Source organism: Triturus cristatus, chromosome 1_1 (assembly GCF_964204655.1).
Source record: "Triturus cristatus chromosome 1_1, aTriCri1.1, whole genome shotgun sequence".
Taxonomy (NCBI): Eukaryota; Metazoa; Chordata; class Amphibia; order Caudata; family Salamandridae; genus Triturus; species Triturus cristatus.
The window spans coordinates 1,019,350,496-1,019,377,583 of record NC_140579.1 but is presented as its reverse complement, the minus strand read 5'-3'; the positions used below and the strand labels follow the sequence as shown (position 1 = coordinate 1,019,377,583).

The 27,088-nt window shown below is 47.2% G+C and overlaps 1 protein-coding gene across 1 annotated transcript in view; it reads right to left on the bottom strand.

Moving 5' to 3' along the window:
* Nucleotides 1-27,088, bottom strand: part of LOC146871466 (ubiquitin carboxyl-terminal hydrolase CYLD-like) — an 832,861-nt gene that overhangs the window by 68,497 nt on the left and 737,276 nt on the right. Inside the window, exons 14-15 of the mRNA XM_085651077.1 lie at nucleotides 24,874-24,992; nucleotides 549-765 (exon numbers count right to left, since the gene is read on the bottom strand). Coding sequence (XP_085507203.1) covers nucleotides 549-765; nucleotides 24,874-24,992 — 336 coding nt within the window. The remainder of the gene's footprint in view (nucleotides 1-548; nucleotides 766-24,873; nucleotides 24,993-27,088) is intronic.

Here is a 27,088-nt window from a genome sequence, read left to right as displayed (position 1 = left end):
CAAGTAGTGTGATTGATAGATGTATATATGTGCATGCAAAGAAATGTCAACATAAAATGTTTTTGCACATGTACTTTATATGTACTTTCTCTATTAAAGTCCAGTTTAGAACAATTGCTTCACTGTTTTGACTGTTATTTGTCTTGTTCTACATAGTAATGCTGTCCTGGTTAATACATATTTCTGTATGAGAAAAAAGGTTTAATTAACCAGCAAAATATTTTTTGTAGCTCTACTAATAATAATTAATACGTTATTTTGTAACTTTCTTTACAAATTTATCGTCTCTTTTATACTATTGTAATATAGCCTAAGCTCTAGAGGGTTATATAGGCTTCACCCTTTAGGTTTACTGCACTTAGTAGACAGATGCCAACGTTTATGCAGGCTATGAAGAAGAGTGAGACAGTGTGTGTGGCGGGCATATAGCTGGAGAGAGAGAGACTAACAGGATGAAGAGGAAGACAGAGTAGACTGACATGGGATAGAAGATGAGTAAATAGATTGGAGGACAGAATGAACGAGAGTGAGGCAGACCATGCTTTTACCTTCACGGTCGGCCATACTGTCAAAAAAAATCCAGTCTTGGTCACGTGGTCCATGCTTGCTGAAGGCTACATAGTGACTGGTCTCAATACAGAGCACTGCGAAGAGCTGCATGGTCTGCCGTGGTACCAGCCCGGGGAAGTCTGTACATTGGCTTAGTTCCTCAGGGAGACGCAGGCATTGAGACTGGTGAGCCCTCCGTTGGCGTGCTCGGTGAACCTGGTGGAAGACACAAGCAAGGTACTTGGCTTGAAACTTTGTCTAAATTTCAGAACTTGACCATAAAGGTGGGAACGTTTGTGCAATCTAACAGGTTTTTAATAGCATTTTAAGCTGTGCACTGCAGTCTCAGGATGCTTGAAAGCATCCAGCAGAGGAAAAATATGAATAGATAACATTTCAGAGCAGGCTTCTTCGAACAGGGTTTTTTTTAAATTACATCTGAAGCACAGATAATTTTTATCCAATGGAATGGATCTGGTAGGGCATTATAATGCAGCCCATCCTTAGTGACAATTCTGAACATTCTGGTATTTATAGTAGAAATGGCTAGGCCAGTATTAACATTACTAGCAGCCATTTCTGGAAAAGAATTGCAATAAGTACTAGAAACAATATTTTTGCCAAGCAAATCGCCTGGAGACATTTGTGGAACATATTAGGAGTGTGTGATAAACAAGTTACATACATTCTGTAATGATCTTTCTGGCGGATACTCCGATTGCAGATTCCTCACATTGTGACTATCCCCCTGTGCCAGGAAGGATCCGGAAACTCAAAAAGCAGTGCACCTGCGTGCCGGTAGGTGGTGCCTTGTGCCTCGCACGGACTTCATTCCACGAGAAGTGACAAACTGAGCTACATGTAGGCCCCACCCATGCATGCTAATTTCAGTTTCTTCTGCAGGCTTGTCTGCACCCTGAGACGTGGAGACCATCAGCAGATTGGTAGGACCGGTGTGCAGATTCCTAAATTGGGGCCTTTTTTTGATCGGGAAGGAGAATTCCACAGATCAAGCAGGTGGGAACACTACTAGGAATCTGCGTTATGATACAGTATCCACCGGAAAGCGCACTACTGACGCTAAGTAACTTGTTCTTCTGATGGATTCTTCCAATCGCATATTCTTCACCTTGTCAATAGATACCAAATCAGTACTTCACATGGTGGTGTGCCTGTGGACAGGCTCGGAACAAAAAATCCTGCAGGACCAAACAAGCAAAATGCTCATCACAACGGACCGGATTGTCGATGCAACAGTTCTTAGTGAACGTGTGCATTGGTGCCCACATTGCAGCGTGGCAGATATGCAGGACAGACACTTTGCATGCCAACACACTGGTAGCAGCCTTGGCTCTGGTGGAATGAATCCTCAGACCTTCTGGAGGCTGCTTCTTAGCCAGTGGGTAGCGATGTTAATACAGAGGATTATCTATCAAGGTATGGTCTAGTAGTGCACTGCCTTGTCCTTATTTGCTCCACGGAACCCTACACAGAGCTGATCATTTACCCGATGGTTTTTGGTGCAATCGATTTAAAAACTCAGTCCTCTTTATGGCTACAAGCAAGGGATGAGGTGGAGCAAAGAATATCAGAAGCTATGTGGTGGGGCCTGTAATCATTTGTGGCAGCGATTGGTGACGCCGGCGCCCGGGGCCTAGGTACAGAAGGGCCTCATTGTCATCATGACGAGGGACAGGACCGGTGGGAGCTCGGCTAAACAGAGCACACATGGTAAATATACAGGTCCTGGGGCCTCTGCTGTGGCGTCTGGGGGAGCACAGGGGGCTGCACCGGACATACCGGACAATGCTGCGCTTATGGCCGCCATTACGCAGTCCAGGGATGTCCTCGACGCTAAAATCGGGGCGGTCGGATCAGATGCCATGCTCCTCCGACAAGACCTGCGGAATGCCGTGGCCCGTATCACGGAGACCGAGACGCAGATCTCTGGCGTGGAGGATGTGGTCGCCACTCTACAGATGCGGGTAGCCACCCTTGAAATGACCCAGCGGGGCCTTGCGACACGCATGGAAGATGCAGAGGGGACGGCCAGGCGTACCAACCTCAACTTTGCGGGCTTCCCGGAGGGGTGTGAAGGGGGGGGAGGACATGGAGTGGTTTCTTACTCAGTGGTTGGAGAGCTGGCTCCCCCCGGAGTCCCTAACCCGCTGTTTTGTGATCGAGCGTGCTCATAGGGCTCTTATGCAGAAACCCCCGCTGGGAGCCCGTCCCAAGCCGGTCATTGCAAGACTATTGAATTACCATGACCATGACCATGACTTCATCCTTAAACAGGCCAGGGCCAAGGAACCTTTGCTCTTCGACAACGCACGCATACTGATCTTTCCAGACTACACAAAGCTAGTCCAGCAGCGGCGACAGTCCTTTTTAGCGGCTAAGGCACGTCTTCGTGAACTTAAACTTCCATATGCTCTGCTGTTTCCGGCTCAGCTGCGGGTGGTGTATCGATCCCGCACCCTCTTCTTCGATTCACCGGATGAGGTGTTTCAATGAACTGATGAGACAGTTCGCTTGCGTCCTCATACGCCGCCTCGGCGGGAAACAAACGCCTCATCCAGCGAGGCGGCTCGTAGGCAGCCACAAACGAAGCCTAAAGATCGTAGACGCTCCAGATCCAATCATCGATCCCGTTCCTGCAGTGAATCCTCCCGGGCCGGTTCAGCCTCCTGACAGACTACATCGGTCCCCTGATTAGATGGGTCGATCGCAGCCCTGTGTACCCTTGATTTTGTTACCTGGATCGGAGGAGCCCATGTGAAGGCTTGCTTCTCTGTTGGTCCTTCTGACAGAGGGAGTGCCTGCTGACATTGGGCTGCGAGTTGGGGATCCATTTGTCGAGGTGGGCCGAGACTCCCCGTTGGGGTCTATGGGCCGCACCCGCCGTGACAGATGCTTCATCGTTTTTGAAGTATAGGGTGGGGGGGTGGTTGGGTTGTTGTCTTTGTTTCTGTTCTTGTTATCAGGTCCCACTATGCCACAGTACTGTCAGATTACTATGCACGCACCACAAGCTTTCCTTTCGCACCAATGTTGCCTATCAAACACTTCCATGACCGACGCATCTAATGGGGCCCGGGGGCCTCCCGAGACTCTTAAACTGGTCAGCTGGAATGTTAGGGGGGTACTAGATCAAATCAAGCGAAGGGCCATTCTCCAGCAGGCATAGTTATGTTACAGGAGACACAGCTTATGGGTTTCAGCGGTTTGGCTACACTCAGTTGTTCCTCTCAGGGTTTGTGCAGAGGTCCCGTGGGGTGGCAATCTTGATTCACCGCCGAGTTCTCTACACACATGTTAAGACGTGGGCGGACACCCAGGGACAATACTTGTTCCAACAGGGCACAATTAGGGATGAATCAGTAGTGCTGGGTTGTGTCTATGCCCCTCCTCTGCTTTCCTGGGGTCTCGTAGAGCGGCTTATGACGCTGTGGGCAGATATGCCTGATGGCCTGTCCGTGGTGGGTGGCGACTGGAATGATGTGATGGACGTGTCCCGGGATCGTTGGAGGCCCGGGAGAAATGTTGCTGCTTGCCAAGTCAGGAAACTTTCCTCATTAGTGTCTGGGCTTGATTGGGTGGACCCCTGGTGCCGGCTACATAGTGATTTGCAGGGATACACGTATCTTTCTGCGGTCCACGATTCCTACTCTTGCGTAGATTATTTGTTTGTCCCCCGGACAGCTGCTGGTCGGGTGTTGAAGGCGGATAGCCTCCTGCGGGGTCTCTGATCATTCGCTGATCACTGTTACGGTATGGATGGGCTGGACCAAACAGCCCTTCCGCTGGCGCCTCTCGACGTGGACAATCATATAATAAGACTTCCCTCGCGACCTCTATTTTTAACAAAACAATTTAATTACAGTAAGGGAAAAAACAGGCCTAAAAACAGTGAAGGCAACACACCAAAATTTTTTTAGATTTTTAGTAGTTTAATTTTTATTATTTAACCTTTTCTATTTTTCTTAGAACAACTCGATACATTTCCTTTTTTTTGGAATATTTAATAATCACTCGACGTGGAACCTCCAGAAGCCGGATTATAGGGAGTGCATAGAGAGCCCTCTCGACCAATACTTGATGTGGGTTCGGTTTCTCAGGCCGAACCTCTGTGGGAGGCCTTGAAGCCCACGATACGGGGCATAGACATATCGTATTGCGCAGCGGCCCGTAGGACTCGGAGGGAGGCTCTGCTACAAGCAGAGGCCAATATTGCAGATCTAGATCGCCGGAGCAGGGGTACAGAGGGAACCCAGGTACGCCATCAGTTACTGCTAGCGCAACAGAACTATGCGGCTCTTCTTATGGATGAGGCCCGCCTTACATGGCTGGCAACGCGCAGTAGATTGTACCAATGGGGGGATGAATCAAGCAAGATGCTCCATCGGTTGTGCCAGGGGATGCTCCACTCCCAGCCCCTCCCGGGTATAGTGGGCCCGACTGGGGAGCCCCTTACGGACACCAGTGCTTTTGCTGAGAGTTTCTCTACATAATTTGCAGAGCTCTATGCCCCCAAAGAATGTCTTCACGAAGAAGTGATTGGCCGTTTTCTGGATGACCTCCCGCCACAGGCTCTGTCCGATGAGGCTAGTGCGGAGCTGGATCTCCCGCTCATGGAAGAGGAACTAGGCGCAGCCCTGGGAGACCTTAACTCAGACAAAGCTCCGGGGCCTAATGGGTTTCCTTGCGAATTTTTTAGGAAATACTTTCTACAGCTTGAACTCCATTTCCTTAGGGTGGTGGAGGTGTCCCGTGACCAGGGACGTCTTCCCCGTGATTGGAGACACGCGGAGATAGTGGTGTTCTATAAACCTGGCAGGCCCCTAGATCAGCATGCAGCATATCGTCCCATATCTCTACTGAACGTTGAGGCTAAAATATTGGCCAAGTCGCTGGCCAACCGTTTGCGCTCACACATCACTACATTGGTACACCCAGACCAAGCAGGGTTTATGCCCCAGAGGGCCACCAGACATAATATTAGAGGGGCACAAGTAGCTGTTGCGACCATTCAGGGGCTCAGCGAACGGGCGGCGCTCCTGCTGGCTGATATGGACAGGGCATTTGATTACCTTAGTTGGGTGTATCTATTTACGTTGCTGAGCAGGTTAAATCTTGGACCGCGCTTTCTGTCCTACTTGTCCCTACTCTACACTGATCTTACTTCGTCGGGGCGTGTCGCTGGCTCTACTTCCTCCACATTTTCTGGATGCGCAGGTGACTGGCTTTGAGTGGGTGCATGGTTCGTCGGATCGAATTGCTTTATACGCACAAGACGTTCTCTTTTTTCTCACTGATGTGGACCGGACGGGGTCGCGGCTGCTTCGTATTATGCAGGTGTTTGGGGAATCGTCGGGTCTCTACCTAAACCCCAGCAAGACTACTCTATGGCTTCTCGGGGACACATCTGGTCTTGGCTCCTGGGCCTCGTTGGTTCGGGTGGTCACCGGCGGGATGAATTATCTCGGGGTATTTTTGTCAGACGCACCCACAGTGGCGTGGGAAAGGAATCTGCTTACGGTCTGGGAACGCGTGAAAGAGGATCTTAAGACATGGTCACGCATGCCATTTTCTATCTATGGTAGGTCGGCCATCTTTAAGATGGTCTCACTCCCCCGGCTATTGTATCAACTGCAGAATTATCCATACCCGATCTCCCCTAGGTGGTTCAGGCAGGTTAATGCTGCCCTGGGTCACTTTTATGGGCAGGGGGAGCGGTAAGAGGCACTTTGTGGACCTGCTTCCTCTCCACGTATTGCGGTGGACTGGCGACCTCTGACTTATTATCCTACTACATGGCATCACACTTGTTTGTCCTAAACGAGTGGTGGGATGGAGGCAGGGACGACCCAGCCTACGCCCTTGAACGGCGTCTTATGGGGGATCTAACTCTCCACACGATTCTGTACTCTGCACCGATACGCAATTCCCTGCTGCCAGCGACCCAGGTGGTTTTCCAGCTTTGGCAACAGGCCTTGCGGAGGATGGGGTGGTGGAACACACTGACACGAGAAATCCCCATTTGGAATAATGGCCGCTTGCCACAACTAGCTACTCCGTCAGGGTTTCGGGGATGGGATATCTACTCTGGGAGACGTGATGCCGGGCCAATCCTGAAGTCTTTTCAGGACCTACAGAAAGTTTTCCAAATGCCGAAAACCCAATTTTACAAATATCTCCAATTTCATCACGCCCTCTCTCCTTGCCTGGAGGGTTTGGAGTCTCTGGCCGAATTTAGTCCGGTAGAGGCGAAGGTATTTATGGGGGAACTTCAAGACCACAAGATCTATAAGATCTACCAATCCCTAGTTACTCACTGCGCCCCGACATTGCAGACGTTTAAGGAGACCTGGGAGAGGGACGTTGGTTCACTGGATGAGGAAGACTGGACGGAGGCCTTGGCCTCTCCACGGGATGCTGCCATAGCGATGCGTCTGTGCCTTGTCCAGTTTAAATACCTCCATCAGGTTTACTTTACACAGGTTCACTTGTGGAGAGCAGGGCTGGTGGCCTCCCCAGTATGTCTCAGATGCGAGCGGAAGGAGGGGACCCTGTTACTCACGATTTGGCACTGTCTCTCCTTGTCAAGGTTCTGGAGAGGGGTTCTGACCTGTCTCTCTAAAGTGTTGGGCTGGGACTTGCCTCACTCTCTGAAATTAGTGCTTCTACACATCATGGAGGGAATTGGGAGCAATATTTATAAACGCCATCTTATGCTGCTGGGGTTTACTCTGGCGAAGAGAGACATTGCTAGGGCATGGAAGGCACCGGTGCCGCCTTCAGTGTCGGCATGGAAGAAGGGACTGGACTTTTGTATGGGCCAAGAACTCCCCATTTTCACTGCACGGGGTTGTCCGTAGAAACATTTTAAAATCTGGAAGCGTTGGGCCGACTCCTGGGGTTTGCTGCTTGAACCAGTCTCGGCCACGGGGCCCCTCGGTCCAGTTTAACTCTACTCTGCGGGTGAGAAGTGTAATTACTTACTTTATAGTATATAGTAACGAGTGGTGGTGGTGCAACATTCATGGCTAGGTTGATCTTGAGAAGCTGTTAGTGTGACAGGGGGGTGGGGGGTTGTTGGGGTGGGTTTCCAGTGGTTCTATTTCATTTGTATCGCTCTGTATTTCTCCTTGATTCTCATATTGAAAAGTCAAAGTAACTATGCTGTATACTTATTGTGCAGATGTCTCTGGGTTACAGGGCCCTGTTCTATATGTGTCATTTGACAAATAAAACTAGTTTAAAAAATAAAAATAAAAATAAAAGAATGTCAGAAGAGTGATAGCTGGTTCTACATGAAAAGGCATTACTACCACCGTCAGGAACATGTCTCAGGCTTTCAACACCAGCTTGTCCAGAACAAAAGTTGTATAATCCAGCTGAACAGAGAGGCTCTGAAGCTCATTCATGCCACGAGCTGATGTTTTTATGTCCAAAAAGATGGTTGTCAAGGTCAATGGGCCTAATGGGCAACCCATGTATTGACTTGAGAGGAGTAAACATTAGGAAAGCGAGAACCAAATTAAACTCTCATTGTGGATTCACAAAGGGTTTTGGTAGAAATATATGTTGCAAATCTTTAAGCAATTGCACTACAACAGGGGATTTCAATAATGAATGCTGGTAGGGCAAAAGTAAAAACGCCGAAATGGCATGCAAGCCACCTTTAAAAATGCCCACTGCAAGTCCTTTCTGGGGCAAAGATAAAATGAACAACAAGACATCTAACAATTTGTCCTGCAACGTCTGATGGGTGCCCCATCAGGCCACAGACTTATCCCAGCATTCGACCTACACCAATTTCGTTGAAGCGACCTGGCTGCCAGCGACCCTGGCTGCCAAGAGCACATTAACAACTTCGAAAGGGAGATCAAAGAAAATTAACCACTGATGCTTAATCTAATGCCTGCATGAAGGTGCAGATTGCGCAGAGCTGGGGACTAGACCCCGCCCTGCAACTCAGACAGAAACTCCTCCAGCCTGACTGGAGGACAGATGCTCTACCCCAGATATTCTGGGTACCACACTCTCCTGGCCCAACCAGGAGCCACTAACATGACTTGGGCCTTAGTAGTTCCTGATCGTCTTCGAAACTTGAGGCAGGAGAGGTATTGGCAGGAAGGAATACAGGAGCCTTGGTGCTCCAATCTAGTCGGAATGCTTCTCCGGGAGAGAGAGCCTTCTTGACAACTCCAATGCAAAAAAGTTGACACTGTACGTTGTGAAGAAATCTTGTCAGTGTTCTTCCCTTGAATGGAAGATGTCCTATGCCATCTCATAGTGTAGCTGCTATTCTTGATCCGCTAAATGTCTTCGGGTGAGTTCCTCCACCCTGGTATTCTAAGGTCCTGCCAGATGGGTCATGACCAGAGAGATACTCTGACAATCCAGTCAGTTCCAGAGGCACAGAGCCACCTGGCACAGGACTTAGGACCCCACCCCACTTGTTGCAGTAGCACATGGTGGTGCTGTTCTCCATGATAACCTGCACCAGCCTAGCCTCCTTTTGATGGATGGCAGGAAGGCCGTCAATACCAAGTGAATCACCTGCAACTCCAGCAAACTGGATCTCCGCCAGAAACCTGAGTTCCCTGATCTCCACCTCTCCCAGATGACCTCACCAGCCCAGCAGCGATGCATTCGTCACCACTGACAGCTCTGGGTGGGGTAGGGAGAGGAGTCTGCTGCTGGTAAAACTGCAGGCGAGCAGCCGTCACTGCAGATCTTTTGAAGTCTCCTCTGAAATCCGGATGGAATCTTGACAGGTTCCCCTTGGTGCTGGGCCCACTGATAGTTTAGAACTTGCATGCGCCATCTGGGGTGGTCGATGAGAAGAATGGCGGAAGCCTATCGACCAAGAAGCCTTAGAGCTATCTTCACTTAGATATAGGAGAGAGATTAAACATCAGGATCATAGCACGAACACCCTGGACTTGTTGATCCAGAAGGAAAGCCCAAACACACGCCGCAACACAGCTGTCCGGATAGTTCAGATAAAGGGGAGCCTCTGCAAAGGAGTCAGTGTGACTTTGTCGGGTGGGTTGTGAACCCCAGTGATGTAAGGAGGTTTACTGTCATCTGGAGGTGGTCCACAACAGAGGAGCCCCCCTTCAATAAGCCAGTCGTCGAGGTAGGGGAAGACTTTGAAGATGGTCAGCAACCATCATCTTTGTGAACACCCGAGGGGCACTGGTGAGGCCAAAAGAAAGAACGGCACACTGAAAATGCTTGTTGCCCACCTTGGACCACAGGTCATATGTGGGTCTACAGGACTGAGAGTTGGAAATAGACATCCTGCAGGTTCAACATCTAGTCTCCTGGATCCAGGGCAGATAGAACCTGGGCCAGTGTGAGCATCTTGAAATTTGCCTTTTTGCAAAAAGGCATTGAGAGGGCAAAGATCCAAATCAGGTTGAAGGCCTCCGTCTTTCTTCAGCACAAGGAAGTAGCAGAAATTACTCCATGAAAAAAAGAAGCATTTATTTTACAGCTGCCACCAAAAAGGGAAATACGACATTCACAAATAACTTTCCCAGTCCCATGATGTCAGGGGTCTAGTATTTCTTAGGAGGGTCCCCAAGTCCCAACTCCCTCCTAGCTCTAGCGGTAGTGGTTATTCCCCATTCACGATAGGTGCCGTTCAGATGAAGCCCTACTACTTGTCCGAGCCCCACTCCGACTATGTATAAAAGTCAAAAGTGTTCCAGTGCCCAAGAACTATCTGGCAAGCAAGTTCCCCCTGGGCTGACTGGCCCGAAGTAGTCCTACCCGCACCTGCAGGATTTGAGTGACTGGAGACCCTGGGCATGTCCCTGCCACAGGTGTTGGAGCTGCAACGGCTGTCTCTGGTAAGTTCTTTGAATGCAGCCCAGGAGGGAGTTCCCTCACATGTAGTCGTACAACCGCTGTGCCTGGAGGTTCTTAGTGGATTCTCCAAGCAGGGTAAGTTCTTTGGTCCTTCCCACAATGGGAAGGGGACAGAGGGGTCAGGAGGAGTGTGACAGCTGGCGGTGCAGGCCCATAGCAGTCATCATAGTGGCTTCTCTCCTACGGTGATGATCCTGACCAGGTGACACTTCTTGCTTGGCCCTGGTGAACCCCTCTGGCATACAGGGTCACCATCTCTCCACTGCACAGGGCTTCGACATCAACACATCAGTTTGCTTCATGACAACCCCTCCTGGCGTACGGGAATGCCACCTTTCCACAGCACAAGGGCTAGGGCTCACTCACTACAGCAATTTATCTGCTGTGGCCCCTCCTAGCATACCGGGTCACAGGATCATCACTGTACACGGGTGATGACCCATTCGATGCAGCACCGATCAAGGCTCACTTCATTGCTGCCCTCCTCTGGCATACGAGGGTTGCTGACTTTCTCTGCACACCTGCATCAACATTATCGGTGCAGCAGCCATCACCTCACACCTACTGTATACTAGTATACCCCAGGACGATACCATCAGAGTCTTGGGTGAGGCTTTGGATCATACCAACTGGGATTATCAAACACCCAAATCCTTCATTCTGGAATGTGCCACCCTAGCACTAAAACAAAATTTTTTTGAATATCAAGGGGATATCTTCTTACAAACGACGGGCACTTCGATGGGCAGCACCTTTGCCCCTAGTGTGGCGGGCCTCTACGTTCATGATTTTGAGCGCAGACACATCGTAAGTACTAAAAACCCTTTTTCCTCTTCCATTGGTTTTTGGAAGAGATATATAGATGATGTTCTTCTGATCTGGCAAGGCACAGAGAATGATCTTACGGCCTTCCTGGAATGGATTAATACTTGGATCTAAACTTGAAATTCACCCACACCTGCAGTTCACAAATCAGTAGTGTTCCTGGATGTAGTCATCTCAATATCCAATGGATGTCTTACCACCAAGGCTCACTACAAACCCACAGCTAGGAACAACCTCATAGAATTCTCAAGCTTCCACCCGAGGTCCAGAAGGAAAAACTTACCCTATGGCCAATACCTCCGGGTGAGAAGAAATTGCAGTAATCTGGATGATTTCCACAGACAGGTATCTGACCTAACCACCAAACTGAAACATAGGGGTTATCCAGATAACATTCTCAACAAAGGCTACAAAAGGGCGCGGAACCAACCCAGAGAGGCGTTACTAGAAGAGAACCCAAAAGAAAACAAGAACTACCTTTGACATGTGTGACAACTTTCAGCAGTGCATCTAACACTGTGAAGAAAGTTGTTAACAAACACTGGAAAATACTTACCAGCAACAACCAAAAGTGGGAGAAACCTCTTTTTTCCTTCAAAAAGGGATGTAGTCTCAAAGACAACCTAGTTCACACACGTCCAAGAGAAAACCCGGTGAGATATCTCACTATCACCGAGGCTTGGGGCTTACCCAAGGTCACAGATCATTATTCCTGTGCTTCCTGTAGTATCTGCCATCTCACCAAGCACACCAAAACTCTCAATCTTGAACAAGGAAAGAGTTGGACACAGCGAGCCCACACTAATTGTAATTCCACAAATGTAGTTTACTTGATTACTTGCCCGTGTAGACTACGTTATGTGGGAATGACCACACGCAAAGTGAAACTGCGTGTGGGCGAGCACTGGAGCAATATCCGCTGTGGCCAGATCACTGTCAAACTAAGTGGTCACTTCATACAACACAATCACACCGCAAACGATCTCAGGTGGACAATAATTGAGCAAGTACAATCAGAATGCAACACCCAGAAAATCCTTTTTGAGAATGAACAGAGGTGGGTGTACCGGCTGGACACTCACCGCCATGGTTTAAATGACAACATCCCCTGGGCTACAGTTTTGTAACACTAATTTTGACCAGCCCGTACCTCTGATAGAGAGTATTCTTTTAGATCAACACTCTCTACCTATCTCCCTTTAATACCACCAGGTGACACCTCGTATTTGGTGCCCATGTAACTAACTGAACATTTATCCTTATTCTATTTCTAAACTGGACATTTATCCTTATTCTCTTCCTCTTCCCACTCTTTCTTTCTTCTTTCTCCTTCCCCCCTTTTCCTCCTTATTCACACCGTTTTTTTTTACATATTGGAAAGTATAAATTAAAACCCATATTAGTAATAACCCCACAGGCTGTATGTGCACCGTACAACTGACGGACGTACGGCTGTTCCCAAAGCCCTGGTCTTTCGCTCCTCCCTCGCCTTCGCACCCCCAATGGGTCTTATCACTGAACACTGTTCAGGCTTTTTCACTTGGATACGGGCTATTTGCCCCAGTCGATACCTACCTTTCGTCTGTTTTCCAATCCCTAGTACTTTTCAATGTAACCCATTTAGCGGAGCGTGTATAACTAACTCGCTCTGAGCGGTATTTTTACCGGCTCCACGCGCACCTGATATTATGATGGGCATGCAGCGATTCCCATGGGGACCTCTGACGCGGCTACTTGTTCCACGTCTCCTGTCACCATGACAGCGAGCACTCTTTCAGTATTCCGTTTGTGATTGGCCACAGCGCGACTGCGTGATTGGCCACACAGCGCGACCCCTGTAGACTGATTGGCAGTGAACTAACACGTCATCACGTTTCCCATGATGACATATCCCCTATTGCCTGGCCTCCCGAGCGCGAGGTTTCTTTCGTTTCCTTATAAACACGCCGGTTTCCCCCCTTTACTCACCATGGGGGTCCGGTTTTCGAGGGATCATATAGGTGCCAAGCGGGTGCCTAGCTGAGCGGGCGTGAGTCCTACGACCAGGGAATTAAGATAAGTACCGGGGAATTTCTCTGCTATTCTTAATTTAACTTATCCCTTTCCCCTTTCTTTTTCTCCTATCCCTAGGGTGTGCCATTGTAGCTTCCACCCCCCTCCCGAGACCCATGGTGTAGATTTTGACTACACCCCATGTGAGACATTTATCTTTCGTTTATTCAGTGCCCAACAACACTATGTCTTAAGTCTAACGCGCATAGTGTTTTACCACATAGGTTCTTGGTTAATGCTAATGACCGTCCTGGGCTCTCCTTATCCTTTAATGTTAGGCAGCTATTTGTTTGTGTTTAGCGATCGCATTTTTCGTGTAATATGCACTTTCTGTCCTCTCAGCAGCACAGATGGCCAGCGTTACCAATTAAGTGCACCACGCAGAGCAAAAGTATCTGTACGTCCAACGATGACAAACCCATATGACTAAGTCTAATCATTACTTGTTTGTCTCTTTTCTTGTTTGTCTGTGTATTTTTTCTCTTACCCAGAATAAGCTCGGTTCCTCTCCAATGCGGGAGACACCATAATTATATGAATTTTATATTTTTCACACTTACAACCTCTGGTTAGGGTGGGCCTTAGCGCGCCCATACCGCCGAGGTTCTCACGCCTTCTTTGGTCCTGACGAATGCCTGTTTAAACATAACACATAGGCAGAAACATGTTGACCACATCATAAGGGACTTGGCTGAACAATCTATTCAGCTTTTACGTTCTACACTCTGTTTTTATACATGTCTGTTTGGCTTTTAATAAAGTTTATTTTTTGACACAAACAAGACATTTTTAACAATCACTTTCACTACTCACCACACACACACTACCAGCTACGCAGTAATTCTGGCGTCGAAGCACACCGGGGTGGCATTCGGTCTCTCCCGGTGGGGCCCAATGATGAAGCATGTCACCAACCAGGTTGGTGAGTGAGGGCTTTATTAAGAAACCTAGTTGGATTCTACAGTTGTGCTCTATCAAAAAACTCAAGGCACACTCTTCCGTTGATATTATTAAACAAACATGACCTGTACTGCTTGGGTGAAAGGCATGGACCTCAGTGTCACCGAGTCACGCTCGCTGGCCCGGGACATAGCAAGCCATACACAATTGCTCTGTTCTCCCCCTGGACAGCTGAATGTGGAATGCCTGGAAAAGATAACATTTGGAGACAATGGGGATTTTTTAAATGATTGTAATGACTAAATTCTGGCTTGTACATATTAGCAAGCAATTTTGCACTAGAGGGTTTTATTACTGCCCCTTTTAAGTTTGCCTCAATAAATTGATATTTTGCTTCTAGTGTGATATTACTATGTCCTGTTTAACCCGTTTTAACTATAGTGCGACTTCCCAGTTTAAGAAATTATTATGTAATTACGGAGGCTATCTTAAAAAGTAAGTAAGTAAAAGAAGTAATTGTTTTACCGAACTAGTGAATAATTGCTTTATTGGCACGATTTTGCCGATGGTGGTGCATCGATTTTGATTGTGGCAATGATTTTAATTAATTATGCTAAATAAAATTTACTTTACTGAAGGGGTTGGGGTAGGATCTGCATGTTATCTGCCTAGGAGAGTCTAGGGGGAGAGACTACACAGGAACAAAAATTACACTCGGACAGAATGTCTGTGGAAAACTCAGTCTCTGCAGCCCTTTGCAACATATATATATCTCGCCTGATTGGGTGCCTAGTGCCCTCTGGTAAATAACAGTAGAGCCTATGCTCTTTTGTGCCTGCATAGCGTTTGCTCAAATAGGCTGCTAAGACAACAAGCATTTACAATGCAACGGCCTCGGCATTGTTAAAGTTAGAGCTATTGGCATTGCTCATGACAATGCCGTTTCTTTAAATGTTTTAAAAACAAAAACATAAACAAAAATAATGTCATGAGCAATGCCAATAGCTCTAACTTTACCAATGCCGAGACCATTGCAATGTAAAATGCTTGGACTTTCACCTGACAACCAAAGGCATCCGAGGTGATGTAACCTTTGCTTCCATTTACTAATTAGGGTAATCTAACCTGATTTCAATGGCCTTTGGGTGAAAATTCCAAATCATGAAACTATCAGAGGCGCCATTGAGTGAGGTTACCGCCTTAAACACAAAAAATGTATGCAGCCCCGGGCTGAGTCTGCTGCATTCATGGGCAAGACGGCCGAGTGAAGCCTTCAGTGGCATCCGGTTGTGCAGTGCATAATTCTAGACCGGCCATGTGGGGGGGTTGGGGGAGGAGGGGGGGCTGCCTCTAACAATAGTTTTGCAGCTTGAGTTTATGCTAGATTCATGCACACACCCACGTCCACTAAATATGAATAAGGGAAAGCAGGTCCCAACGCCCTGTCAAAAAGCACTGGACATACATAAAGAGGTACAAGCAGACAAACTTCAATGGGAAACTTTAAAATGTATAATGATTCTCTAATAGAGGATGAGGTGCGTGAAGGTATATGCGCAGGCGAGGCAGCGAGTGGGGGCTGGGAGGCCTGTCAGGCCACTCAGCCTGTCCGGGAGCTCGGATTGCCTCTGCCACGGCTGCATAGAAATCTGATCGGCAGCTGGAGGTGTGCCGTCCCCATGACCCCCCCCTCCCCCCCCAGCTCTGATTTCAAAGGACATTCACGACAGCTTCCCAGGGGCCGTGTGGCATGTCTTGTCTGCCTACTCTTACACCCACCCCCACCCACACAGTGCATCAGGGTCACGACTTGGTGCCAGCCTTGTCCATCAGGGGGGGGGGGAGCGTTGCTCCGCCCTATGCCCACCGTGAAGGAGTCTCCGGCCGCCTCCACAGCACCACAGTTGCGTGTGCCCTGTGTATGCCAATTGTTGTGTGACACGTAGGAGACATTGTCTCTCAAATGCGAGACCTATTGCATTTGCACCCACACACAGAGCCACACACACACACACACACACACACTGATTAAGCTATTGACATTGTAAATAACAATGCCGTTTCTCTACATGTTTTAAAAACATAAACAAAAATAATGTCATGAGCAATGCCAATAGCTCTAACTTTAACAATGACGAGACCGTTGCATTGTAAATGCTTGTTCTTTGTGCAACGAACACTAGAGTAGATTTCTGTTGTAGATTTGTTAGATTGTTCCGGGAGGTTGTGATGGCTATAGAGGCGAGTGGTGTATTTCATAAGAAAGGCAATTAATATTATTGTTGGGAGTGTGGAACCGGTTGTGTATTGAAGGTTACAAGTCATGGGCATCCGAGGGTGAAAAGCCAAGAAGTAGCTCATAAAACAATGAAGCCATGCCCTTTTCTGTAATGAATCAATGCAACAGTATTGTTTTATGTTGAATAAATCGCGTGGAAAATCTTTAGCCTTAGACATAGTCGTTTATTTTATTTTGTCTTATGTCGCAAATCTACCGGATCATCAGAAACTAGCCCTCTCCATAGACTGGTGTGAAAAGGGGTTGACTTTAATGATGCCTCAGCGCCCCTGGGTATTATTAGGGGGAACCCGTTTACATGTTACTAGTTTATGATCTTTTAAAAGCAGAAGTCACATTGAACACCCGTACTTTGCTAGTCAGAATCTGGCATAAGGGGTGTCTAAGTACCCTGCACCCCTTTTCACCGCCGGGTACCCAGCCATTGATTGTGTGCCTTTATTGCCCAAACTCCCTCCTCCCCTGTTGAGACCCAACGAGCTGCCACCGTGCCTCCTTCGTAGCATGGCACAGCGAGAGGAGGGGCCGGGGGGCTTTCCGCTGGGGGGGGGGAGCGGCATCCTGATAAGGTCTCTTTGTCTTTCCCGCTTGTTGCTTTTCTTTACACTGGCTCTGTAGGCTCAGAGGCCCTGCGTGCAAATAAATCCCCGGTGCAAGCGACTCACAGCCTGAGGAGCTGTCAATCAAAGGTGAAGCAATGCCGGGATGGACTGCAAGGGGAGGGGCGTGGCGGCCGGAAGAGGAGATAGGGACTTGTCACAGGAGGACTCTGACTATGGCCTTCACAGGCTTATCTAATTATAGCGCTCTGCGCCGGCTTTCGAGGCACTGTGACAGTACGAGCACCGCACACAGCGAGATACCTCAGGGAACAGCGCAGACCATGGGCACTCAGTTGCAGCAATGTGTAGCAAGAACGTAGTGACCACATAGCGCCTGCTACTACAATCTTGCCCAGTTACATTACACAAGGACACTTTTTTCAGTTTATTTTAATATTTTTGCCACCTGAAGATTGAGCAGTTTGGCCCAGAATCACAGGATGTCCAGCCGCCGCTGGGATTGGTAATGGTAAGGCGGGCACTCGGGAAATGCTCCAAGGGCCTATAGCCGAGTTCCAGCTGTGAGCTGCTTTGTTGGGCAGCTTGGGGGCTGTCTGTGCTGTTAGGATGACGCCAGCGGCCCAGTGGGTGCCTGAGTGGCCCTTCTAGAGGCAGATTGGCGAGGTGTCATTCCCTTTCTCTCGCTGGGAGTCCCCTTATTGTATGCTGATTGAGGGGGGGAGGGATAGGGGGGCAGGGGGCCTGAGTAGAAGTGGTCTCACTTGCATTTATGTATGGCTCAGCTGTGAGAACAAATCTGCCCCGGCCGATTTTTGATACCACTTCGATCGTCAGCAGCTGTAGCTTGTTAAGGTCACAACCTCTCTCCAAGAGACTATTTACATTTAAGCGGTTGTTCCCATGAACACCGTAAAAGATGGGGGAAATGGTAGGACTATTAGGATGGAGCCATTCAACCATGATGTGTGTCTGTTAGAAGAGCATCTATATTGTTATTGCACTGTGCATGGTGCTATTTTTTTATTAACAATCAATAAAATGTGGTTAAAAAAACGATTCATGTTTTTTGTAAGGATGCATTTGTTTCGACCATGTTCTCTGGAAAATATTTTGTGGCAAAATGGTGAGGAGCATGCAATGTGCTGCAAAGCAAAAATGTGTTTAAAATCCACTGAACGCACTTGTGGGTACAGTTATCAGAACTGATTGCTAAACTAACCGCTTATGTGCAATTTAGTAATATTTTTGGTATATATTTAGAGCTACACACCTTCGAACCGAACCTATGCCATCACCTCATCTACAAGCAGTTGCTAATTTTTATAAAACAATTCCTTCCTTCGAATATTCAGTCCCACAGAGATTCGCTCATTTATTTATGTAAAAGTGTATTATAGCGCACCGCTATTAAAAAGCACATAAGCGCTATAGAAGAAACTAACAGTTACGTGCAACATCAGTACGCCAAGAACATGTGTCTGGACTTCAGGCACTTCATCCGACACAGGTCCTACCACTACAATACAGGTTGAGAAGTGATGACGGTGATGCGGGCAGCCAATGTAAGAAATATGGGCTAAGAGCAACCGGTCCCAGGGGATAACGGGGAGAGAGGCTCCGCGCACCCAATGCATTTAAGAGATTTGGGGAGAGTAAGAAAGGTGCAGACCACCCGCGGTCAGATGGTGACTGAGATGAACAGGCCACAGTACCAAGGGTGGGTCTGAGCCCTAGGGTCATAATTCCCAATGAGAGTTGATGCTAGAGAGGAAATAAAACGCCCGGGATGTGACGGGTGGGGAGAGGGAGAGCGTGATAGATACAAAGAGCTAGGCTCACAGCACTCGACAGCCCCACTGCCCCAGATGTGATGGCTGTGGGCGGAGACGAGGGCTCGCGCATACACAATTCCAGAGAGGGAAAGGCGAGGGGAACGGTCGAGCGAGAGAGGGGCTGTGAGAGCAACAACGCACCCACCCTCCTGCTCCATTTGTGTTAACCACACCGGAGCAGGACTGCGCCACATAGCGTGGCTGCCAGGCAGCAACGACTTGCGGCGGATCCTGCCCCTTTGGGAAGGAGGGAGGCAGGAGGGCGTACGTCCGGGGACGGCTACTTGTGCCAACGCTTTTAATTCTCAGCATCCCGGCAATGTGTCAACGTGATCCGACACCCGGCCAAGAATCCGACACAGTGCCAGTCCCAGCTGCCACCGGGGCGGGACATGCGGACCGGCAGCAGGGTCAGGGCGGGGTCACGCCGTCACTCTCCGGTTAAACAGACAAGCGCGCCCAACATATGGGCTCTGCCCAACATCGCCAAGTGCTGCAGATCTGATACGGTTTAACACTGTAGCGCTAATGAAACGTTACCCGGCTCATCTGTACCCGACCTGCGTCCGCTCAGGTGTGTAAGAACTATTGAAGGTAATCAGAGCTGGGTATAAATCAACCATTCCAGGAACAAGCACACCACTGCCTTTCTCCGAGGCAAAGCAGAAATGCCTCGGAGAAAGGCAGCGGCGCTTTCGGATTCGGGGGCGTGTTCTCCTCTTGCCATTGGCTGGAGGAGATAATTAGAAAAGTAACGAAAAAACACGCCCCCGAATCCGAAAAGGACGGTGCCTGTTCGGAGTGACAAAGCCTCTTCTCCAATGGCTGGCCAGCATTCAAGAGGCCAGCCAATGGAGAAGAGGGGAGAAGAGGGGCGGGTTAAAGCCCCTCTTCTCCAAAACATGAAATCTCCGACTTCCGGTTCTGCCTTCGGCAGACCGGACGGTCCTCGACCTAAAAAGACTGGATACTTATCATCCTGTCCCTCGGCAAAAAGGGAGGAAGTGACATGCTTATGGAGTCAAGTGAGTGTCCCTAGCTTTTCTAATCCGTAGAAGGTGCAGTAATAGGATTGATAATCTTTAAACTTTAATGGTATTCATCGGCTGATGGCTCAGCCCAATGAACATCTGTTTCATTATCCTATGTAGATCTCTTAGTATTGTACATGAAATTGGCCTGGAGTCCTTTGGTGGTATTTGCTTTCCGGGGTCATCGCAACCCTTGGGGATATTATTCATCCATTCATTTCAGGCAGCTTTGCCATACTGCGTGCCTCGATTGGGAATGTTGAAACTTACTACAAGTGCTATCCTCCAGTTTGCTCTAGAGGTTGTAACTGAGCCACGGTATGATAAGCCTCCTCTGAAGTTATCTCTGTTCTTGGGAACATTTAGTGAATTAAAAGCAACTTTGCCTGATTTTGAAACATTTTAATTGGCTTTGGCCAAGTTTATATGGGCATCCCTCCCCATTCTCAAGTAAGCTCTGCATATTGTGAACAGGCCTTTCTGGGACCTCGCTATAGGGTTACCTCAGCCTCTAAGAATTTTTGGATTCAATAATTCGATGTAGCTTTGCCTGCTGTGTTCATACTGAAATTGGCTATCAGCCCAATCTCGAGTCCACTGAAGTCATTGTAACTCAGCATTGGTGTAACACCTTTTATTGGGTTATCTCAGCCGGTATTGGACTGGTTAATAACAGGTTGTGTTGCCTGTGGTGGGCTTGTTTGAATTGGCTCTGGACACTTTTAAATGGCCTTTGTGCCCCATTCTCAAGTCAAATCTAGTTGTTGAGACATTTCCTTTGTGCGATCCACATCTCTGGATTAAGACCTTGATGACTGTTGACTCAGGAATTGGCTTGAGCTTGTTTAAATGAGCTTTGAGTCGCATTAGTAGGAGTGACTGTTTGGGCCTTGCTGAGACTCGCTCCAAATGACCCCCAAGGATGGTGGCACAACCATCAAAATCCCTTACTCTCTTTCATTTGCTTCACTCCACATATACGTGCTGCCACACAATCACAGGGATACGAATGAAGTCTATCTGGCTTACTTGTACAATAGTAAAATACTTCCACGCAGGCCACGCTGCATCCATACACTTATCCATCCATACAATAACACCTTATAAATTTAAGTGTACTCCAAATTTACAACGGAAAGTTGGCCAACCCAGCTCTCGACATCATGCGCCAGAAAACCCTAGGGGGTCATAGGGCGCTTTACAAATACACTTAACATAACACAAAGTACGACAAGAAGACACTTCCTACTCTATCACACCACCGGAACTCATGCTCATCAAACCAAGTATGCCTGCTGTTGGGACCAGTAAAATACAGCAATTATCAGGGTGCAATAGCCCCCCTCAGGAATCTGGGCACCGATGCATTGCACAATGCTGCCCCAACTATCGCAACGCCCATGTGCCCCCCATAAACACACTCAACTTCATCTCGGATGTGGAACGTTAAGCTGTTCCAGTCTAAAGAGATGGTATACGTAACAAACTGACATTTACCGACTGTGTCTAGAAAAGGCAGACAGTCAACCCTCCGAAATCCTGTGGGATACTACGATAGTCTATCGAACGTGGCCTTACCTCCCACCATCGACCAGAGGGCCTTTAAACACTCTGTAAATCTTTCCTAGTTTGCGATTCTCTCTATTTAAATCATTGAAAGGAGGAGGCAAATAAGCGAATGAATAGTAAAGAGCTGCCAGTATAAAGAGTTGCACTAGAAGGATCTGATTGGCTGTTTAGGGTGTCTCTCCTGGCCTATGAATTCTGCGATTGGTTTACAAATAGGCCAACTGGAAAAAAGACCTACCCATACCAAAATAAACCTGCCACTTCCGCCCTGAAAGAGAAGACTCCAGAAATAATAGCGTGCCCCAATAACTATTCCCGGTTGTGTGTACGGAGTATTTGTATGTCTAATCTTCGTTTCTGGTCACAGAGAAAGTGGCGCTGGAACAGACGACTCATTGCGATTTTGATGAGTGATGTCCCACCGGCGAAGTGATCTCGTTGCTTTTAGCTCGGCTTGCTGCTACTTCGGTCTGCTCATAACGAGACAGCGCAGAGGCACAGAATGATTCCCATGAGGAGGAGGAGATGCAAAAATAAACAGCAGATGCCTGGTTTTGTATCGCGCTTTCACTTTAAAGTGTAAGCGAGATGTAAAAATAAACACGCAGGCATCCGCTGTTTATTTTTGCATCGCGCTTTCAAAAGTGAAAGCGAGATGCAAAAATAAACACACAGCGCCATGTCTCCTTTTTTGTCCGGCCCAATCAGAGAGCCGGACTGGCGTGTGAAAGGCAGCGTGACGAAGCTTCTGATAAAAAACTTTGTCACAACAGCTGTAATGTAGGCGAGCCAGTCCGGGTGGGCGGGCCAAAAGAGGAGGCACCCCGGAATCCTTATTTCCATTGGCAGCGCACCGTTTAACATAAACGGTGAGGCGAGCCAATGGGAATACGGGGCGGGGCTTCAAGCCCTTTTGAGAAAGTAATTATCTGCAATAAATCTCGCAGAACGAACTGCGCATGTGCGCAGCAACGCTAGGCGATACCTAAAAATGTTTACAATGTTCCAGTGTGTAAAAATGTCTGGTGATCCTAATACCAAGCACATTTCCTTTTGGAAGCATTACTGGATTGTTTTATCTGACCCACTAACACATGATGAAATTGAGGGCCAATAAGAGACACATGAACCACTGTCTTCTCTATACCTACCTATTGCAACCCTGGACTATACTTATTATCCAGTATTACTTAATTTTTACACAAGGATTGTTCCCAAGTGATTGTCCAGATATTTTTTAATCAATCAATCAGTAAATTGGTACAGTGCTTCTTGTCACCCATGAGGATATCCAGGCTCTGGAAGGGTCTGGTTGATTAGCTGAATTTCCAGGTCTTCAGAGACGTTCAGAACTCTGAAAGCAATGGGGAGGTCCGTAGATGAAAGGGTAGCTCATTCAATATCTTTGCTGCTAGGTAGAAGGAGCAACCTCCGCATCTGCTATATCGGATGCGGGCGGGGGGTATTTTGGTATCCAATGTTGCTCTCGGAACCTGCTCATTATGCTTTTCCTGTAGTAAGCCTGTCCACAGCCGACAAGTCTCACGACATGACACTTTTGCACTGTTGAAATAGACTCCCCATCTCTACTTTATTTATTCACTAGAGCTCAGCACAATACTCCAGATGTGTCCTCTAGAACTTAACTACACTCTTGATGTGGCTCAAGAACTGCAATGAATGCTCAAGATGAGGCATGCCAATGATTTATACAGCACTACACCAATACGTCCTTGACCTCCACTACCTTATCTCATTGTATAGAAATGTGCCAGTCAATGGGTGAAATATCCTTTTCCCATGAGATGGACTCAGGAAGCCTTTCCTGTGTGATAGCTACTGTGTATTCTTCCTCATGCGGTGGTGCCTACCTCCACAACTTTAGCCCAAGGTTCCAAAAATCCACTGTTAGAGGAATCAAGGACCCTTTCAGGGTAACTTGCCAAGTTACGACTGTCTACTCTTTTTTCAGCGATAGACACTCCATGGGAGGACAAATACATCATGAAATAACCAATGTAATGAGGCTGATGTTTTCGATTGGTAAGCTGCCATAGTAAGGGGAGGAAGAATTTGATCATGCTCACTCAGTGCAACCAGAAGGCATATGCAGTCTCAAAGGATGTTTAAAGACTAGCCAAGTCTGCACAGGCAGATCCGAGCTCCTTAAATAAATGTCGGTCCCTCCACTTCAACCAGTGGAAAGAGTTATGGATCCTGCTCAGCTGCTGTAGAGGACGAGGCGTCCAGAATGGCTGCAATAACGGGGTGTCATGCAGAGACTACCACTAGTGGCTGGGCTGCACAACCTGGTGTAGCTTTGTTTCATGCTCGAGCCAAGAGACGACTCCACATTGTTGCACAGGCAGTCTTTCCTTTTACCTAGGTTCCTCTGAAAGACTGATATGTAAGCCCAATCGAGTGAACTCCTCAAGGTGGTCACAGTTTCTTTGCTTATTTGTCTGTCTTACAGTTCCTAGCATGGCCTAAGTCTCCTCTGTAGAGGGATTACTTTCTTGAAGAAAGTGTATTACATTTGGACAAAGTGTGTTTGGAGTATGCGGTTATCCTATTTGTCAGACTGCCCAGTACAGCAAGTTCCCTACCTAGTGGTAACAGGTGGTCTGTGCGCAGCACTTATTCTAGGCCCCATCCACCACATGAATGATCACGCTTAGCGCTTATTGCTAGAACTTCACTTCGAGGTGCCATTAAACCTCCCTATGTGCTGGAAACCACTTTGACCAGAGGTTTACCAACTCATGAACTCTTTGTTTATGTCTAGCCAAAATAGAAGCACAACTGTGTACTTCGCCAAACAAAGCAAAGCTGGGAAAGGTAAGGTTTACAATGGCAATAAAAAGTTTAAGCAAATTAGTTGATCTCACCGTCTGGCATCTTAAAATTCAGAAAACAAATTGAGGCAAAATTGTAAGGAGGTATTAGAGCCCATGAACAACAATCAGACTTGAGAAAGGCAGATGTACAAAAAGAGAAGGACAATCAAAAAGACAAGAAGGAAAGGTAGAGAGTTTTAGAAAAACATTTAATGAACGTGAAAGACAAAAAAGATTGTCTTTTGAAAACAGAAAAACACAAAATACATTCAAGAATAACAGGAGGTTAGGACAAACAAAAACACACAAGTCACCATGGGGATCAAACGCAAAGATGAATGATGTACTGATGAAGAAAGTTTAGAAAAGAGCAGAATAAAGAGAACTCTTGGTTTAAGGGTAGAAAAAAAGAAAAATGAATCAAGAAATAACAAAAATAGGATTACAAGAAGGCCAAGAAAGAGCATTCCATTTCTCTAGACCTATTTGCTTTCAGGAAGTAATTACAGCCCATTCCAGAGGTAGTATTACCTGTTTGCTGCAGATGCTGCAATACTGCTTAATGCGGCCAGGGCTGATGTTAGGATCTTCGTAGCATTCCTTACACTCCAGCAGTGCCAATGTTTCGCATATGCAGCACGCCCGGGGGTCTTAGAAGAGAAGGATGCACAGTGATTTATTCAGTATTACCATAACAACTCTATCTGTAGGGTTTCCTAATTAGGGCCTTGGTCACAGCCCTTGTGGAACTGGAGAACTTCTGCCAAAAAGTCAGCAATGTCTGTCAAAAACAACATTGAAAAAAAGCATTCCTCACTAAACTTAACAGATGCAGCTCAACTGCGGCTAGAGTCCTTCCTCACAATTCATTAGGGCCTGGCAGACAGAGCTCGCTTGGGCTGGAGACAGTCCTCACCAGAGCCTGACAGAGAACATTACTTGCTGAAGTCTGAGACGCTTCTCACCTGGGACCTAAGAAACACAACACACCCGAGGATGGGGAATTCCCTAACCATGGTTTCAAGAATTCTGCACTCCTGGGCTGGGGACAGTCCTCAGTACAGCGTGAGAAATACAGTGCTCCTGGGGCAAACTCTGCCCTTGAACTCATCTCTAGCTAAAGAAAAGTCATTTTCTGGTGCTACTTTTTGAACAAATGGAGGTGCACAGTACATAATACAGTAAGTCCAAATTTATTGTCTTTCTTTTCGTCTTTTATTTAAAAAATGACAATGATTCACAAAGACAGCCAATGCGTTTCGTTCCCCATTAAGTTTTTGGAACTTCATCAGGGCTTAAAAATTATAGCGAAAAAGACTTTCTCTAGGGTGCTAACACAAGGTGAAACTAAAGTACTCCAAGCAAAACTAAATGATCACAGGTACAGTGCATATAGAATACATATAGACTAGATGAATAACCAAAAACATATATTAAAAGTGTGATGATGATGATTGAGTGTACTTCTGAGATGTAAAATTGCTCCTCATGCTTTCCAATGCAAGCTCTTCAGAGATGTGGAACGGAACACCGAACAGCCAACAGCATCACGTGAGACAGAGCTACTCCTTTGGGCTGATCTAAGATGTTACCAACAGCGAATCACGCCAATGGACGAAAAAGGCTAATGCAAATAAGCCATTGGCTTAAGGAGGCAGACCGCCAGCGCACACTGCTTATGGCAAGGCTATGTCTTGCAGATAACTAAGTTAATTATTGAAAGTGAAGTTCACTTCAGTTTACTAGAGTAACTAAGAAAAGTTAAATGGATTGTGCATAGGGTTGGTCTGACACCCGACACTGTGGGAAAGCAGCACAAGGTACCCATTACTTTCAGAACAAAACAAAGAAAGACTCTTGATTGCACGTGTACAGAGGAGTAGCTTTTTAAGCAATTGTCACAATGGCTTATGCTTAAAGCTATGGTGAAAAGGCCTAATTACTCTTAACTATTGTGTGGTAGAATCTCGGTGAACAGTTGCCCTCTTCCCATTCTGCAGAAGTGCTTACTTAAAGGTACCGTTACTAAAGAACTCAGATCTCTTGAGCCCCTTTTCTATAAGCAGTGCAGCATTGCAGTACAGGCACATGGCAGCTGGAATGGGCACTGTATATTGTTGATATTATAGAAACGTAGATTCAATGTGTTTAAAGGTCAAAACGTGGTCTTCGCCTTTCAGGAGGGCACACTCCCTTATGCAAGAAATGCTTTAAATCACTATAAGATTTTGGAAGGTGTGTTGGGCACACTGGAACACAGTGTGGCAACACTCGGACTAGACACATGAAAATGTACGAAGTGTTGGAGTCCTTCAATCTCAGAAGATGGTATAGTCATCAAACACACGTATAGCTCCTCGCATTCCAATGGAATGTAAGGCGGCAGGGGTGCTTTCAAGGAGCGACGTCGCAAATGTACCCAAAGTAAGTCCCACTTGCACTGCCCAGTAGTAGTAGCCTTAACAATGAGTTGATACCAGGAAGGACCATGACGCTGCGAGGTTCCTTTAAGAATTTTTTCAAAGAAATAAAGGTGTCTGATAATCAAGACTGTTCCATTTGCACTTGGTATATGTTCTGCATGGTTTATGTTATTCTGCACATATGCATTCACTGACTTGTTATACTATTGAATTATAAGAAGCAGCAGTGCATCATATTGGTTGTTTTTTGTATTGCAGAGCGATCTGCTGAAATGGAAGTGAAGAAGCATGGATCTGAATGTGATGATGCCATAGGAAGTCAA